Raw genomic sequence first — 17,636 nt, forward strand, 5'->3', positions numbered from 1 at the left:
CTATTGCCCGCTGCATACCACGGGGATACGTGGAGCTCTTATTTCCTGATTAATCTAGCCTATTTCCGGTCTCTTCCTGATTCATTTTGTACGACCTGATGCCGTTTTTGCCGCTGCACGGTACGTTGCGCAAAGAGAGAAATTCCTGGTTTTCTCTGGAGAGCCAGCTGGCTCCCCGGTCGGTCCAGCAGCCCAACCTGCAGTCACACTGCTCCGGTCGGCTCACACAGCTTCCGGCAGCGACGTGTGGTGTGATGACAACTATCAGGAGACACAAAAAAACATCTTAAAGCAACGTGTAGAGCCGATAAAGGAATTGCGTTAACGTGGGGATAGATAACTGTTTTTATCCTGTGTCAAGTTGCACAAATAACACCAGGAACAGCGGATGTTAGGCAATTCGGACTTAAACTGTCAAGCTAAAGAAAACCCGAGTTTGGACCACAGAAAATGTTGACTACCATTTATTTCTTTCCTTTTTGCTGCCAGTGGAATCGGTGCATGTATATTAGGGCAGTAACAGGTTTTGAAAAGTCTGAAAAAGGCAATTAGGAGCATTAAAAATTCTTAGACGTGATTTTTCCAAAAATATTGAATATTTTTTAGCCTGTGCTAAACTAGTTATAACAGGTTTTGTATGTGTTGGGAGCGATTACACATTTATAAACTAAAAATGAGACTGCTACTGCAGTGGATTTTTCAGGAGGCTTTTACTTTTTTTTTTTTAGAATTGTTCATTAACATAATTATTTGAATATTTTTATTAACAAGTACTTTTTAGCAAAAACTTAGTTTAAAATTTTTAATCTTCCATCGGTGTTCTGCTCCTGCCCAGTTCTTGTTAATTCTAAGAATGACTATTGTTGTGCACAGCAGGGACGTACAAACAAGATGGGTTATGTAAATGCCAGTAGATTAATGGACATAATATGTGCAGAAGTTTCCCAAAGGCTAATGTTCCCCTGTTCCTGTAGCACCCTACTAGCAAAGACGACCATGGGCGGAGCCAGAGGGTGCCCTGCAATCTGACTGGCCACCCCCGATGCCACCACAGTCAGAGTAAAATGTGATGTCTTGTCTATTAATGGATTTGTGACAAGGAAACAGGCATTGACAACCTGGAGTTAGGACCGAACAAAGGTTATTAATTTATAACTGTGAATGAAACTCTTTTAAATTATATTCTAAGAGGAAGCATAATTTAAATGGTAAATGGATTTTATATAACGCTTTCTCACAGTGTGTAGCACTGGCCAAAGCGCTTTACAGAAGATCATACACCATTCACCCACACACAGATGACGACAGGCTAGTCAAGCCACCGGGAGCAATTCGGGGTTCAGTGTCTTGCTCAGGGGCACTTAGGCATGCGGGGAGACCGGGAGTCGAACCACCAACTTGCTGGTCAGAGAGACGACTGCTCTACCTCATGAACCACAGCCACCCCTTAACTTGCTACCTAAAATTTCCCGTAGTGACTTTTTGCGTTTTGTCTGCGAGTGTTTTATTTTGACATGCCAGACCGGAACTGTCAGCGGTTCGTTGCGTCTGGCTTTGCTCGGATTTCACAGGGAGCGCGGACTCCGAGCCCGAGGGAGCCGAGGTTTTGTGGAAATTCGAGGACATGCGGCGTCTTCTACAAACTTTACTCAAACTAAACTTTCTCCGAGTCGAAGGAAAAGCCGAGCTGTGAGGAATGAACTGAAGCGGAGCGGGGCGGGAGAAGAGCCGTTCACTCCCATCGATCCTATATCGAGGTATTGATTTAGGCCTGGCTTTGAAATGATACAGCTGTTGTGGGGAACAGATGTGCATTCATTAGGAAATGCGCTGATTCTAATCACAACAAGGAGCAATTCGGATCATTCGCACCTGGTCAGACTATGATGTCAGAATTAAAATGAATTGAAAACTGATATTGACAAATACAGAATTTCTGGTTTAGACTCGGTCCAATTTTAAGTTGACACAGGCTATATCAAAAGTAATATTGTGGAGGACTGGTTTCTGCTTTCATACTCTGAACTAACAAGAGCCCATGTTCAACACACACACACACACACACACACACACACACACGGAAACGTGAGTCTGCTGTTCCTATGAGCACCAGTATGTCACCCAGTGGAAAACCAGTTCAGACATCAGTCATAGTGGTCACTCACCTTGAATGCTGCTCTTGTCTTTAAAGATTGTAAACATGTCAGAGATTATACAGACTTATAAGGTGATATCTCTGAAGCTGCAGCTCTATCCCAGTAAACACACCATAACAACACCAGTAAAGATGAGTGCACAGCAGGCCAGTAGCTCTGAAACACCTCCTGACTTTGACATGTTAATTCTCTACTTTGATTGTACCGATTCAGAGTGTGTGGTGTTGTATTCAGTTACAATAATAATGGTTTATAACATACAGGGACCTTCATATTCCACCTAATCGAAGCAGTGTTGATCCACAGAAACATTCTGATAACTGATTTAGACATTTATCAAGGAAAAATACAACAATATTCTTTGGCTCCATCTACTCAGATCTGATGTTACTGACTTTTTGTCTGAGTCATGTCATTGTAAACTGAATATCTTGTGGTTTTGGGCTGTTGGCTGGGGCCGGCACCCTGGGCCCTCACAATTCAACTCATGAAGGTTAACTCTTCAGTTCATTCACATTTATTGACAAATTAATCAACTGATTAACTGAATTGAACATTTAGTGTCAGATTTGTAACAGTAACAGAATATAGGTTATTAATAATCATCCACAATTTAGTTTAGTTACTAAGACAGGTTACCCTTTAGAAAGTCAACTAGGGCACTGTATACTGTGATAGTAGTGGAAGAAGTATTCAGATCCTTTACTTGAGTAAATGTTTCTGTAGAAATGCTGCATTACAAGTAAAAGCTGTGCATTCAACATCCTACTGAAGTAAAAGCACAGAGCTCAATCTGTGTAAAGTATTAAAGGTGAAGAAAATACAACTGTCTGCTGTGACAGATGAATCAATGTACGTGTTGATTAGATTGTTAATACTGATGGAGTAGCTGGTCAAGGTGGAGTTAGTACTTTAAATATAGTCTGGTATTTTAATCCAGTCAGAGTCAAGAACCTAAAGGGCATCTGAGTGGGGGTTGTATCCTGAATCACCTGAGATGTTCAGATGGGAAATATCTGGTGAAGCCGAATAGTCTGAAACATAATACGACTCCACATGTCAGAACAGTTGGTTTAATCTCTACTGATGCATCTTATTTAACAGACTAAGATTTTTTTTATGTAAAATCTTTATCCAACGTTAACAGCCGACATAAAAACACACAGCAAACAGCCTAACATTATTTATATGGCTTATCCACATTTTACAACACTTACAGTAGATAAACAGATAACCCTAGGCATCTGTAACCTAACAACATGATTAACTTTATCACAGTCATTTTTGAGGATAGGACGTTAGCTACCAGACTTTACGTCACATGTCACAGTTACTACCCCTTTCAGAGTCTCTCGCTAAGAATCACTTTAACTATGAAGTTAGTAATTGTCACCTGTCCAGGCACGTGCACAGATGGACCCCAGGTGGTGCTCGCTCAAGCACCTGCCCTCTCACCCTCTGACTTGATAAGTACCCTTTTTGCAAGACAGTTTTTCCCCTATTTTATTTAAATTTTTAAACAAGTTGCTTTGTGGTTCATGCATACATTTTCAACTAAAAGTGTTCTGTTAACTATACCCGAAATCAACTATTAGCTTATGAATTTTTATTAAGGGCATGTTAGGCTATAACTCACAGGCAAAAATGTGCTGCTTGCAGGCAACCTTTTTAAAAAATAATTGTTGGTGAGAGGGGTGCCTTTTGCTTGAGCACTTGCCCCCCAAAATGTCTGTGCACAGCCCTGCACCTGTGCCTTGTAACGCAGGATCAGCCCATTTTGATAAATAGAAAGCTGCCCTGTTCAGTCAATAGGGGGCGTGATTTGACTGCTTTTGGCTCAGTTTAGCTACGTGAATAGTAAAGTCAAAGTCAGGGCTAAAAGCTCAGCTAGAAAATGATTACTCTTAAAATAGGTTAGTTGTCCATCTAGCAGTAACTTTGCAAACAGAGGGGATTCAGGACCACAGCTCCCAGTGAGTCCAGTACAAACACCAATCAAGTTTGACAGCATAGGCAGTCAGAAGGAAGCTAGTCTGAGCTTATTTAACACTCCACAGAAATGAAATGAGCACTGCACCAGCTTTCATCACCACTGAGACCAGAAGGACACTCTTTTGGCTGCTTAAGCCACAACCTTCTCATTCTCTGGTGGAAAGAATGTTTTCCCTTTGAGATGTTGACATTTTCCAGCCGTCCTTTGAGCAACTTGAGCAGTTTACTGCACAACAAGTCCTTCTCATCTTATTTTCCACACAGAGTCTCAGTCATTCCTCTTTGTTTTATGCCCCCGTTGTGCGTGCGCATCTCGTTGACAACGTTGCTCGTAAATCCGCCTATACTGGATTTTTACCATCAGTGTGGTCGAGTACTGACCTGTAATTTATAGCAGACTAGACAAAAGCAGATGCCCCCGTCGGGTTATTTTATCAAGAAGTTAGTTTTTCTATAAAAATACAATGGCACATATTGATATCACCATAAAAAATTATATATTTGGTAACAGATTTGAGTAATGTTGCACACCCTGTTATGAAAGAGGCTCCATAAAAGCAACAACAAATGGTCACAAACAGTGAGAAGCGTCCTCAGCCTGCACATTCACACTGGTCTGTTCCTGCTAATACTTTTAGCACTTTTACTGGTATTATTCAGCTCCAAAGTCTGTAAATGGTTCTCAGCTCCCTCTCCACCAGATGGATGAGTTCCAGATCACAGCTGCAGCCAAGTTGGCAGCTCCATCTCAGATGTGGTTTTATGAGCCACAGTTAGTCCCCCGGTGTTGGCATGCTTGTGTGAATTTGTGCCGACTCAAACATTTTTGAGCACCACTTCCCCAGTTTGTAGAAGATCACACTGTATTGTTATGTGTTGTTTTTTGGCAGAGCCCTGCAGTTCTCCTGTGGTAAAGATGCAGGCTGCTGCCGCCGCTCTGGCTTTGACTGTGCTGCTCACCGTCGTCAGCCTGGATGGCCTGTGTGCCCACCGGTCCAAACCAAACCAGACACAGCACCACAGTGACGGTAACACTCAGAAGGATGAGACAGAACCGAAGCAGAAGAACCCGCCACACATCATATTCATCCTCATAGACGACCAGGTGTGTGTGTGTATATCAGTGTGTGTTTCCTCTGTAGGATCACATCTGTAACAGCAATTACATTTTACAGACTACAAGAAGCTAAATATGACGACAACAACGAGCCCAAGACCACAAAGTTATAATGGTGTTTATATAAGAGACACATTGTACACTACAAACTATACGATTGTATTTGACAACAGTTCCATTGTGGCATAAAACTGGAAATGTAGGCAGAGCTGAAAATTAATTTCAAATTTTGACTCATCAGCAGTAAGACAAAAACCTTCCTCACAGTCACTGTTTTCACTCAGAGAATAAAAAATTCAAAGCCTGAATTCTCAGTTAATTAGAACTACAACCATTAGTAGATTCATTGATTATTGATCAAAAGAAAATTTACTTGCAACTATTTTGATAATTGATTGTTTCAGTCATTTTAAAGTAAAAATGACAAATATTTGCAGGTTCCTGTGTGCTACGTATATTTGCAGGTTCCCTTTAAAAGGGACGTGATCACGTCCCTTTTAAATAAGAATTTAAACTGAATAGGTGCAGTATCTATTGCATGAGAACTCATTAGCAAAATTAGAATCCTGATAATGTTACAGCGGCGCAGTGACTATTTACTTAAAAAAATCAGCAGAGATGTCTGCTTCCGATCAAATGACCTGTTCCATACAAGTCACCAATTTGTTTCCTTCTCGCATAAAGTGAACCCAAATGTCTAAAGGAAGATAGATCCCAAATAGGCATAAACAAAGGCTTGAGTCATAGGATGGCGTGAGCACAATCAGAAATCGTAGAGCCTCGTGTAAACCATCTAGAGATGTTTAAGGTCGTTTGTTAATAACAGATGCACGGGCCAAAAGTTACATGTAAATAATCAGATCTGAAACATTTACCAGAACTCTTTGATGCCCCCGTGACTCTGAAACAGGGCTTCAACGACATTGGCTACCACAACCCGACCATCAAGACACCCACTCTGGACAAACTGGCGGCCGAGGGCGTGAGGCTTGAGAACTACTACGTCCAGCCAATCTGCACACCCTCACGCAGCCAGCTCATCACTGGCAGGTACCAACGGCTCCTGAATGTGCACAGTTTGTCTGTTATATGTAACACTCCAGCCTGAACTGTGACAACGCTAAGGTAGAATATTGGTGAAATAAAAAAAAAGATAAAAACAGTCTGAGGGCTTTGATTCAAACCAGGCAGCTGCTCTGAATCATCTGATTAGGCAGCCTGACCTGTGCTGTGTTGTGAGCACAGGTATCAGATCCACACAGGCCTACAGCACTCCATTATCAGACCCAGCCAGCCGAGCTGTCTGCCTTCACACATGGACACGCTGCCTGAGAGGCTGCATGAGGCCGGCTACAGGACACACATGGTCGGGAAGTGGCACCTCGGCTTCTACAGGTAAGGTGGACAGTTTGTAGATATTAGAATTGATCATTATAACCAGGAGCGTCTTATTGTATAGCTGCTATTAAAACTTCATGACTACAAATGAGGTGAAATTATTTCAAAGTCCAGGTTAGCCAAACTTTAAGGTAGGCAGCACTACTCTTCATCTGCTCATGGTGCCTGCAAGTGCCCACTTTCAACTCACTTGAATGTGAGGCGACAGGCCTGTTGTCACGGAACAGGAGCAGATGCAGTACGGTAATCTCATTTCAAGTTCTGAAAGAATACCAGCTAGCTGTCAAAAACGCCAGACCACTGAATTTCTCCAGTCTCATCACCAAATACCGCACAAGCTTGCAGGTGACCTGATACGTGCTCCATTTCATTTCCCTTTAGGAAAGCGTGCCTGCCCACCAGAAAAGGTTTTGACAGTTTCTTTGGCTCTTTAACAGGAAGTGTGGACTACTACAGGTAAAGGTTTATAAGGTCTGCAGTTCTTTGGCATCAGCTGTGGACTGATTTCACTGTTGTACCATCTGTGTTGTGCATTTCTGTAACTCACATTTTTCCATCTGTCTCCAGTTACGGTTCCTGTGACGGTCCAGGGTTGTGTGGGTACGATCTCCATGATGATGAGGATGTAGCATGGGGCCAGGAAGGAAAATATTCCACCATGCTTTTTACACAAAGAGCTCGCAAAATCCTCGAGAGCCACAGCCCCACAGAAAGGCCACTCTTCCTGCTGCTCTCCCTCCAGGTACCACGCTGAGGTCTGATCGCAGAAAGCTGACATTCTGACAAGGAGCAAATAAAAGCACATTTCATTTTCCCATGAAAGAACGAGTGAATTCAATGAACTAGTTTTATAAGAAATTAACTGTTTACCTGTAGGGTTGGCCGTTCTCAAACACCTCAGCGTATTTTAAACTGTCATCCACCAGGCTGTGCACACTCCTCTGCAGACTCCAAAATCCTACATCTACCCCTACCACGCCATGGGTAACATCGCCAGGCGAAAGTTTGCCGCCATGGTTTCCACAGTGGACGAGGCGGTCCGTAATGTCACCTACGCACTCAGAAAGTATGGATACTACAAAAACAGTGTTATCATCTACTCGACTGACAACGGCGCCCAACCATTTACTGGAGGCAGCAACTGGCCGCTACGAGGCCGTAAGGGATCGTATTTGTGATCATGTGTGGAGTTACAGAGAATTTTTTAGACTCATTCAACAGCCTCCCCCACTCTGGGTGTGATATCAACACTATAGCTGCTGGATGTTTCTCTTCATAGAGACTAGTGTACAGTATTTCTCATTTTCAACCTTTTTAAGAAAGAAAATTTCAATCTTTGAAAAGTACAAATGGAAGTTAAAAGCTTAATCTACAAGCCTTTAGCTGTAGCATAATTTGGGAACACTGAAGTGTTTCATATTGGTGCTTCATGTGGAGAATAAATGAAACTCTGTGATAACTACCCCGGATCAAAAAAAGACAGTTCATTCTTGTGTTCTCAGGGTACATACTGGGAAGGCGGAATGCGTGGCGTCGCGTTTGTGCACAGCCCTCTGCTGAGACGTAGGCGACGGGTCTCCAAAGCTCTTCTCCACATCACTGACTGGTTCCCCACATTGGTGGGCCTGGCAGGGGGAAACATCAGCCAGGTCAGTGGAGTTCACTGTGTTCTTATGACAACATACTGCATGTTGTGAAACAGTAGTCTCATGGTGACTGTTAAAATACTAGAGTTTGGTCTGTGGTAACTTGATTGGTCAGTTGTCAGAGTTAAATGTGGAGCTCCATCTACAAAATCCCTGGTTTCTTCTGTAAAACGTCTTTATTTTACTGTCATGCAGATACATGTGCTCTGGACTTGTTATGACTAGTGTGGTACTGCTAAACATTGGCCTGGTGTACACTTTCTGTTTTAGGTCTGAGATCAATTACTTTTAGTCTGTGTACAGGTCTCAAAAAGCTTTGTTGGTGTTGCTATGCTAGCAGGTTTCTATTGCCAAGTCTTATATGGCTATCTTGGCTACAGTCACCACAGTATCTGACTAATCCAGTCACTTGATCAGCAAAGGGAATTTAACATTTCTTCTGGCAACATTGCTACGGGACATGTAGTCACATTAGGATTTCACAGTATTTACAGGTACAAATAAAACAGACCTCAGAGGGACTTGAAATTACCTTGCTGAATGCGTCTCCTCCTCAGAGCCAAGGCCTGGATGGTTTCGATGTTTGGCCCACCATCAGTGAGGGGAAGGAGTCACCACGTCAGGAGATCCTTCACAACATCGACCCTTTGCACAAAGCGCCTGATCCGAAGTCAGCGTTCAAAATAAACACCACCAAGAAGCCTCAGACAGTTTCCCATCATGCTGCAAAACCTAAACCCAGGGCTCTCCTGAAATCAAAGTCCATACTTAAACCCAAGCCCAAAGCCTACTCTCAGCACCAGTCCAATTTCAGGCCCCATCTAAAGACCCACTCCAACGGTGCTCCATCAGGATCAGGAACATCCCGTCCCAGATCTCAGCCTCGGGTGCAGACACGTTTAAGGTCAAAATCCAGGAAGACCATATCGCAGAAGAAGAACTTGTCAGGGTCAAGACCAACTCAGCCAAAATCTAAGAGGTTGCTGAAACTTCATGCCAAGTCAAAGTCCAGGAGGATGTTATTCCAGTACCAGAACACATCCCAGCCCAAATCCCATCCGGCACCCAGGCTTAGGCTCCAGTCATCCCAGCCAGTGTGGGACACATCAGTCCAGGCTGCCATCAGAGTTGGAGACTGGAAGCTGTTAACAGGAGACCCAGGCCATGGGGACTGGGTCCCCCAACAGGTAGACCAGTTTTAGTTGGATTATTGTCACTCCCATGTTTCCAGCTGATCATGAAAAACAAAAATAATTCTAAATGTTGATCCTCAGGTACTTCCCACACTCCCCGGTCGCTGGTGGAACCTTGAACGCAGCTTCTCATCGTTCCCCAAATCCTCCATGGGCAAAAACATCTGGCTGTTCAACATCACAGGCGACCCGTACGAACGGCAGAACCTGGCAGACCACAGGCCCGATGTGGTCCAACAGCTGCTGGCCCGGCTTGCCTACTACAACCAAACAGCCGTGCCAGTTTACTTTCCACCAGATGACCCGCAAGCCAACCCCAGTCGGCACGGTGGAGCCTGGGTGCCCTGGGTGGATGAAGAGGAAGACGAGGAGGGAAAATATCACGGAGTGTACAAGAAGAGTAAGAACAGTAAGAAGAAGAGGAAGAAGACGAAGTGCCGGTTGTGCAAGCTGAAGTCGTTCTTTCTTAAACTGAACACCGGGATGATGTCCAATCGGATCTGAGGCATCGAGTCAGCCAGGTGAACGTTTAAAGCTGAGATGAGTATCTGGATGTTGCATGTTCAGTTGCTTAAACCAGTGTAACAAATCAGATGAGTTAATTCCACTACACTTAGTTGAAGTTAAAGTTTAAAAAACTTTCTTAAATATGTCTATTCACTGGCTTCACCTACTTGTTTCTCTAACAATCTGTTGAAGCTGTTGATTTTTTTTTTTTTTTTACCGTTTCAAAAACACAAATTTGTCTTTTACATCATGAAATTTACATTCTTAGTTCTCAAAGGTTGTGGTTGCTGTTAGTTTTCAGCACTGCCACATGGTTTATTGTGATTTCATCGTGTCAGCTGTTTCTTTTGTTATTTATTCCATTTCATTTTTACCACTCACAAACTGACAGAGGTCTCAACACAGGGGCTGACGCTCTGTGGTAGTAAAGCGTATTTTGACACTGTATATGATTTACCTATGTTAAACCTTAAGATGCTCTATGTAAAGTCATGTAAACAGGTTTTAAAGTATGTTTACACAAACAGTTTCTAACTTAGAAATCCAAAATCAGGGTTTTTAAGCAGATGTTTACTTAGTGCAGTGCATGATTATAATATACATATAATATACATTATATGTATATTATTCAGTACAGTTGGGGGTGTGTCCACATTTTTGACTGCTAGTGTTTATTATATATATTTACTGTCATATCACTTTGTTTTTCTTTGTCTACCCGAATCACAAAGACATGACTTTTTTAAAATATTTTCACATTTTTAGCTCCATGTCCCTGTGATTTTAGATGTACGTTTGTTAATTTGTTTGTTTTCACATATTTGTTATGTGTTGGTTTTCTTTACATATTACTACGACTGAAACAGGCTTTTGGATACTGTATGTTTGAATGTATACCCAGTGGAGAGAGTGCTTCGGCTCTCAACTTAAAATATTGTGTCTGTGATTTACTGCATCCTACTGTGAACAGCACAAAGTAGCCACCTTCTCCCAGCTGATGTAAATGTCACAGTGACGCTAATGCTAGTTAAAGCACATGTATTCAGAAAACAGATAGGAGGAAGTAACAGTGCTATAGCAAGCGTTGTACCACCATAGGCAACATTTTTATATTCCTCCTTTGAGCAGTACACAAAACCTCTATATATTTCAGTGTATTTGCTCAGTAACCAACAAACCACAGCGTGAGTCTGGAACAGGGTGCTCATGAAAAACAGCTTAAATGGAAGCTTGATTTGTCCACCCTGAGTAAATAAAGGTTAAGTAAAATGAATGGAGACTCTGTCCTTTTATTTTACATGTACTGCAGTACTCAAAACATTTACTTAAGTAAAAGTACCAGTGCAACACTGTAGATGAAGTAAAAAATGACAAGTCTTATGTTCAAGATCCTATTTAAGTAAAGGTGCAAAAGTATTATCAAGAAAAGTATCAAAAGTAAAAGTAACGAGGCCCCGTGACTCATAAATTACAATATATTAAGTTATCAGATGCAGTTAAATGGAGCTGGTGAAGGTGCGGCTAGTTTTAGTTACTTCAAACAGCAGCAGTTCTCCACATGTGGAACCTCTGGAATAAAGATAAATCTGGGATCTTGAGATGTTTTCTTTTTTAAACTTTTTTTTCTAATCTTTGCTTTTTTGAAATGCTGAACATTTATGCCACTTCTGACTTCAGACAGTAACTTAAATGAAACCATATGAACAGTTCAGAGGGGAAATGTCTCTCTGGTGGAACAGAGGTACCTGAAACCTGACCAGGGGCCATGACGAGCATTTCTATGCAAGGTTTAGTATTTCATTTAAAAAGATTAGTATTTTACATCTGTCAGCTAAATGCAGTGGACTAAAAAGCACAATATTATCCTCTGAAATGTAGTAAAGCAGAAGTATAAAAGGGAAATAATTTTATACCTTCTACCTCAATATTATACAGCACCACTGCTGGCAACAAAATGCTGCTGCTCTAAATAAGTTCATGAGACCACATCCTTTTAACACAATTGAAAATGTCTGGGCAAGGCTTGTGTATAATCACATATGCTCGGTACTTCCAGTGAGATACTTCAGTACTCATATGTTGGGACCTAAATAAAAGATTGTTATTAAAAGCTAAATATTTCATATGTTTATTGTGACCCTATTCAGGAATAAGTGGTATAGATAAACGATGGACTGATGAACATGATTTAACCTCTAGGTGGAGCCAGATATCAACAATCCCTGCAGTTTGGCCTTTCACTGAACTTCTCTACTAAACTTTGAAACAGTTTTCTCCCCACTGGCCATCGCCTTCCTTCTTTACACTGTTAGTGTTTCTTCGGGTTGCGCTAGTTAAACAATAGAAACTTTTTACTGCAGCTACTGAACACTTTAGTGATTTGCAAATCGGTTGCAAGGACACATCTAAAGTGCTGTCCAATCCAGAGCAATCAACTACTGCATGAAAACAGGAAGTTGCTGCAGCATCACATGCTAGCACAACTTCCAAAAAGCTACTGTTTCAGAGGCCCACAAGATACTGAATGTCTCTAGTAAATGTTGGCATTAGTTTACTTACACTACTGTTAAAAAGATTTGGGGTCACCTCTAATTTTTCAGTGGTTGACAGTGTCGTTCATCAGCTGAACACACCGGCCACAGATGTGCTGCGGATGTAGATTGATTTTCACTCTTCACCTCAAATGTCTGGACACTGTGCTGCCATTCCATCATTTGTTCTTTTCTTCTATACAGCCTGGAAGTTTTATGTTTGTTGACGGGAGGCATCATTATCCCACTATAGGATGAAACCCTGAAAAGCTCTGACTTCCATTGTTCATGGCCTTTTTCCAAATGATGCTTCAGAGGGTGAGGTAACAGTCTTTTCCAGCGCTGCCTCTGTACAGACAGAATCTGTGGTAAGTCATCAACAACAGTTGGGACACCTGCAGGAATTGTTTGCATCACTTTTTAAGGTTTATTTCCCTACCTGCTACAGAAAAGATGTACATCAACCTGTTACTTGATGTATGAAAAATGCCTGTTTTATATAACATTTTTAAGTTTTGGTGACGTTTTTGTTTGTTCTTTGCTTTGTACCATTTAAGGTTCCTCACTGGACTTGAGCTGCTTAAATGTCAATATAAACTGGAAAAACAGAGGTGACCCCAAACTTTTGAACAGTAGCATTTGTCTGTATACATAGAGGAATACACACATACAGTTTAGAACAAGTGGGAAATATATAATTATACTAACCTATATCAAGTTATTCACTTGTTTCATAACAGATTTGTTATTTTAGTGAGATGCAATTTAAAATCTTCAAGACTGACATCATCATTTACTGAGACTTGGGTCAGATGTCGACTGCTCCGTATATTAACCAGTTAAATTTAGCTTTGCCAGTTGGTTCAGTTCAGTTACACCTGACAGATACTGGGTGTTAATATTCTATAACAAGGCATCTCTATACATAGAAGAACTAGTTTTCTAAGTGTCACCCATTTTAATTTAGTGATGTGTGAATCTCCGCTTAGAAAAAACTGAGGTGAGAGCGAGGCTAAGTTTGAACTGTGGGGGGGGGGGGGCTAAAATTTTCCCCAAATGAAACATTGATTAGTGCTGTGTCAGACTATATTTGGAGACTGTGATGATGCGTGTAGAGAATGAAGACCTACAGAGTCCCTTTGTAGCACAAAAATGCTAAGAAACAAAGAAGCCGCACTAACACACACGCACCTCACGGTTCGAGGCTCACATACAAAGACTGAACTTATTGCTCTCATGCAGTCATACTTTCTCATCTCTCACTCCTTGAATTAACAAGTTTACATATAAATACCTTTCTTCTCACTCTCTCACACACATGCTCTCTCTCAGAGACCTAATGCAATCGTGGAACCAATAACATCCCCACCTCAGGGAGCTGGAGGTATATGAGATCTAGAGGACTGGAGCACGTGGGCAGGTGCTTTTCAGTTTATGCTGACACAGTGAAAAAGTCATAACTGAGTTGTGTTCTGCGGTCGCAGAGACCAGCCTTGGTTGCTTCCATTTTACTTGATAAAAAAAAAAGCACTTACACAAAAGAGAAAAGGCTAAATGTTCCCGCTGTGCAGTGACTTCTCAACACAACCCGATTCTAATTTGGAACAAGAAAAAAATTTTTTTTAAACAATCGTTTATCCTCTTCTGCACTTTTTCTTTCAAGTCTCATTAATCACGAAGCCCTCCAATTTAGCTTTACCTTCTGGGAAACAGCTGCAGAATATAGGGACCAAAATATTAAAAACTTCTTTCATTTACATAGTGGATTACTGCAAACATGATTTATTAACGATTTATGGACATTTTCAACTGCAGAGTTTATGGCTTATTGGACAGTGAGAAACTGAGAAGTATTTATTAGCAACATTGATGAAAGCATGACCAGTAAACAGAGGATAAACAACAAAAGGAAATACTGCTTCAAAATAGCTTCATTCTGATGGATAAAGCTTTATTAAGTGATTTATTAAGTATTAATTAGGCAATTAGTTACTTGTGAACCTTTTATAATAAGTACCTTATTAGAAAGTGGCTTTTTCAGAATGGGGAAGGTAGTAAAAAGATGTAAATCGAGACACTAGTCATTATAGATGACAGTGACAGAAGAGGCCAAACTGAACCTCACCTTTTCTTCTTTGTGACTTCTTGTAGGTGTAAATCACATCTGGAGTCTCTTCTTCACACTCAAAGATCCTACAGTGCAAATATACTGAGATTAATCAGGTGCAGTTATTGACTGTGGTGTTGCTTTGACTAATTAATAAAAGGAACGACTGCTTGCAAGAAAGAATAAAAACAACCCATTTGACTCACACATGCACAGTCCAGAAGCAGCAGGCTGTATCTCGATGTGCTACAACAGTAATGGAATGACAGGTGGATAGCGATGGAGGAACAAAGGCCGAGACACTCCAGCCTGAGTGGGCTCAGAAACCAGACTTGTATGTGGTCAAAGTTACAGACAACCATGATCATCCCTATTTGACCTTTGACGCCTGTCTTTAACAGGCCTGCCAATCCACCGTGTCTCCACTCTGTGTCTGCTGCTCATTAGGATCTCGCTGATAACTCAAAGCTGTGGACTGTAGACAACATGAAGGTGGCTGGGAGAGAAGGTCGGTGTACACACAGGCAGAGTGCGTAGATAATGAGGCCGAACATAAGAGCATCTATGTGGCCCGCTGTCTTCAGCTTCGACTGTGCTCTACATCCGAATAACGTTGCTCCAGACACCGTCACTCAACACTCATTTAGTACAGGAGATGGAAAACGTGAAGACATCAATGAAAACTACAAATCTCAAAAGCAAGTTTTGATTATTGCCTGTGCTTTTTCAGTATTATTCTTAGAAAATTTTTAGGATCAATATTTTGTGCCAACACTAACAGGCCTCAAATTTTCCACTTACTGTTGTAAATTGTAGGGATTATTCCAAGTTTATCAAACCGAGTTCAGTTCATTCAAGAAATTTTACACTGGGAAAAAGTAATGAGCAGCATGAAGTCCTGTGCAGTTCAGGTGACTTTGTGGCACCCTGCTCACCAGTATCTTTAATCTGAAATAACTTAATGACAACACTTCACACACCCAACCATTTTTCCTTCCTTTCCCCTCTCCAGTTTTTCCATTCCTTTCCTTTGCACCTGCATCTTGCTGCTTCTCTGCACCAAACCTGGGACAAGATTTATCACTTTCAGGCTCCAACACCAGGCTTGCACTACCTTACTGCCTGATATCAGCTCCTCTCACATCTCTAAAAACGTCTGCTTTAACACGTTCCCTCTTTCTGCTCTTTTGAAACAAGCAATTATAGGCAAAGAGAAATATGATCAAGTCAAACACACAGTAAAGGAAATCTCTCTTCAGCAGTTACTCTGTGCTGCTCATTTATTTTCCAGCTCTTATCGACTTTTCTCTTTTCCTCCTCTAAGAAGTAGAATTTACATTTAAATGTCATCGCCTTATCCTACCCAATTTGTGTTTACTCCAATGAGCCGGAGCCACAGGTAAACAGCTGCAGGGCCCTGACTGGCCTTTTTCAAGTCAGAGCAAATTTGTTTTCTAAACTTCTATTTAATGAAGTTTATACTGCAGTGTGACGTAAACGGGGACCATTCTTCTATTGTCCTTTTCGTCAGTTCCCTTGGTATGACCTGAACCAATCGTGCAGCACACAAAATGTTTAAAATACACCCCGTTGTTTCACTGTTTAATCTAGTGCAGGTTGTGATCTTTTTTTTTTTAAGCCAAACGTACCTTTTTAGCTCTGAGCTTTTGTTTCCTGATTGTACTGACTGTGTATCCAATAGTTAAACTACTTTGAATTGCAGCAGTAGGACATGGTGTCACCCTTTCATTTTTCTTGTGTGGCATTCATGTGGATGGCAAAGTAAGAATTTCATTGTACAGGGAAACATGTTTTACAACTGTGCATATGACGAATAAACACTTTGACCTTCAACCTAGAAGGTGCGGCATTTGTTACAGGGGTCAACAAGACAGATTTAAAAGCCTGTGAGGTCCCTGACAGTTTTGCTCCTCAGTACGACATCTGTTTTTGTTGGTATAATTGATGGCGCAAATTAAACTCACTGAATGAAAATTACAAATGTCCAAGATGCAGATAGTTACACAAATGAAACATCCACAAACGTGACACTTTTCTCCAGTGTTTTCCTTTAACAGGACACGCTTACACCACAGACACTGTATAATGTAGTCAGTCATGTCCACATAAGAAACAACTACACACAGCAGCATGTGGGTACTCATCAATTTTTTGTCAAGACATTAGAACAACTCCTAAGTCTTGATTTTGATCGTGCGTATTGGTTTTGTAAAGTTGAAGCTACTGGATTTATTATTGAAATGTCCAAACACAACCGTTTAACCCAAAACTTACCAGCCACTTCTGTTTTGTTCCAAATGATGGTGCTGTTAGCTGCCAACTTGGCCGGCCTATGTTCTTATTTGAAAACAGACTAACCATGGTCAGCTACAAGCCCTAAAGACTAAAATACACACTTGCATACAGGGTCAAAGGGTGTAGCAGTATTTGGCTGCAGGTTGGTGTCATTTACACACCAGACACCAAATTCAAAAACACTCAAGCTTGTTCAGTCCATAATACATTAAAGACGAGAAGAAAAAAAAAAGCATGCTGGTCAAAACACAATGCCCTGATTTTTTTTTTTTATTTCATTGTGTGACAATTCAAGAGGATCGTTAGTCTTTTCTGTGTGTGGTGAAAGGGTCTACAAAAAGAAAAACTCAATCACCTGGGCCACTGGAATGGGCACTGGGATTATGGTACAGACAAGGAGAAACTACAAGTAGCCTTGTTCAATATCAAACTCTTCACAGAAGAGAGCTTTAAAAAAAAAAAAATTTCCCAAATGAAGGCACCCGATAACTTGTGGTTCATGGCATTCCAGCCTTCTGGAAAGTTTTTACAAATAGATAAAATTGTCTCTTTTTAACAAATGCTTTCTTTCTTATGTAGAAGCGGGAATGATAATGTCAGTTACTGCATTTTTTTTTTTTCAACTTTTTTTTCTTTAATCAACAAGGAACAAAAATGAAGTCTCAAGAGGGGG

At 41.2% G+C, this 17,636-nt stretch overlaps 1 protein-coding gene across 1 annotated transcript; it reads left to right on the forward strand.

The window, feature by feature from the left end:
* Nucleotides 1–1,517: 1,517 nt before the first annotated feature.
* Nucleotides 1,518–11,747, forward strand: LOC109967069 (arylsulfatase I-like). The gene is made up of 10 exons (XM_020612414.1): nucleotides 1,518–1,757; nucleotides 5,039–5,253; nucleotides 6,176–6,315; nucleotides 6,511–6,660; nucleotides 7,045–7,119; nucleotides 7,231–7,405; nucleotides 7,590–7,826; nucleotides 8,166–8,312; nucleotides 8,867–9,496; nucleotides 9,584–11,747. The coding sequence occupies exons 2-10, from the start codon at nucleotides 5,065–5,067 to the stop codon at nucleotides 10,004–10,006; spliced, it is 2,166 nt and encodes a 721-aa protein (XP_020468070.1). The 5' UTR covers nucleotides 1,518–1,757; nucleotides 5,039–5,064; the 3' UTR covers nucleotides 10,007–11,747.
* The last annotated feature ends 5,889 nt before the right edge of the window (nucleotides 11,748–17,636 follow it).

This window comes from Monopterus albus, unplaced genomic scaffold, assembly GCF_001952655.1.
Source record: "Monopterus albus unplaced genomic scaffold, M_albus_1.0 scaffold125.1, whole genome shotgun sequence".
Taxonomy (NCBI): Eukaryota; Metazoa; Chordata; class Actinopteri; order Synbranchiformes; family Synbranchidae; genus Monopterus; species Monopterus albus.

Bases quoted from the DNA above. Each gene is read 5' to 3' on its own strand.
- LOC109967069 (XM_020612414.1), top strand. From the start codon at position 5,065: ATGCAGGCTGCTGCCGCCGCTCTGGCTTTGACTGTGCTGCTCACCGTC. The intron at 6,661-7,044 runs GTAAGGTGGACA...ATTTCCCTTTAG, and splicing joins TGGCACCTCGGCTTCTACAG to GAAAGCGTGCCTGCCCACCA. The intron at 8,313-8,866 runs GTCAGTGGAGTT...TCTCCTCCTCAG, and splicing joins CAGGGGGAAACATCAGCCAG to AGCCAAGGCCTGGATGGTTT.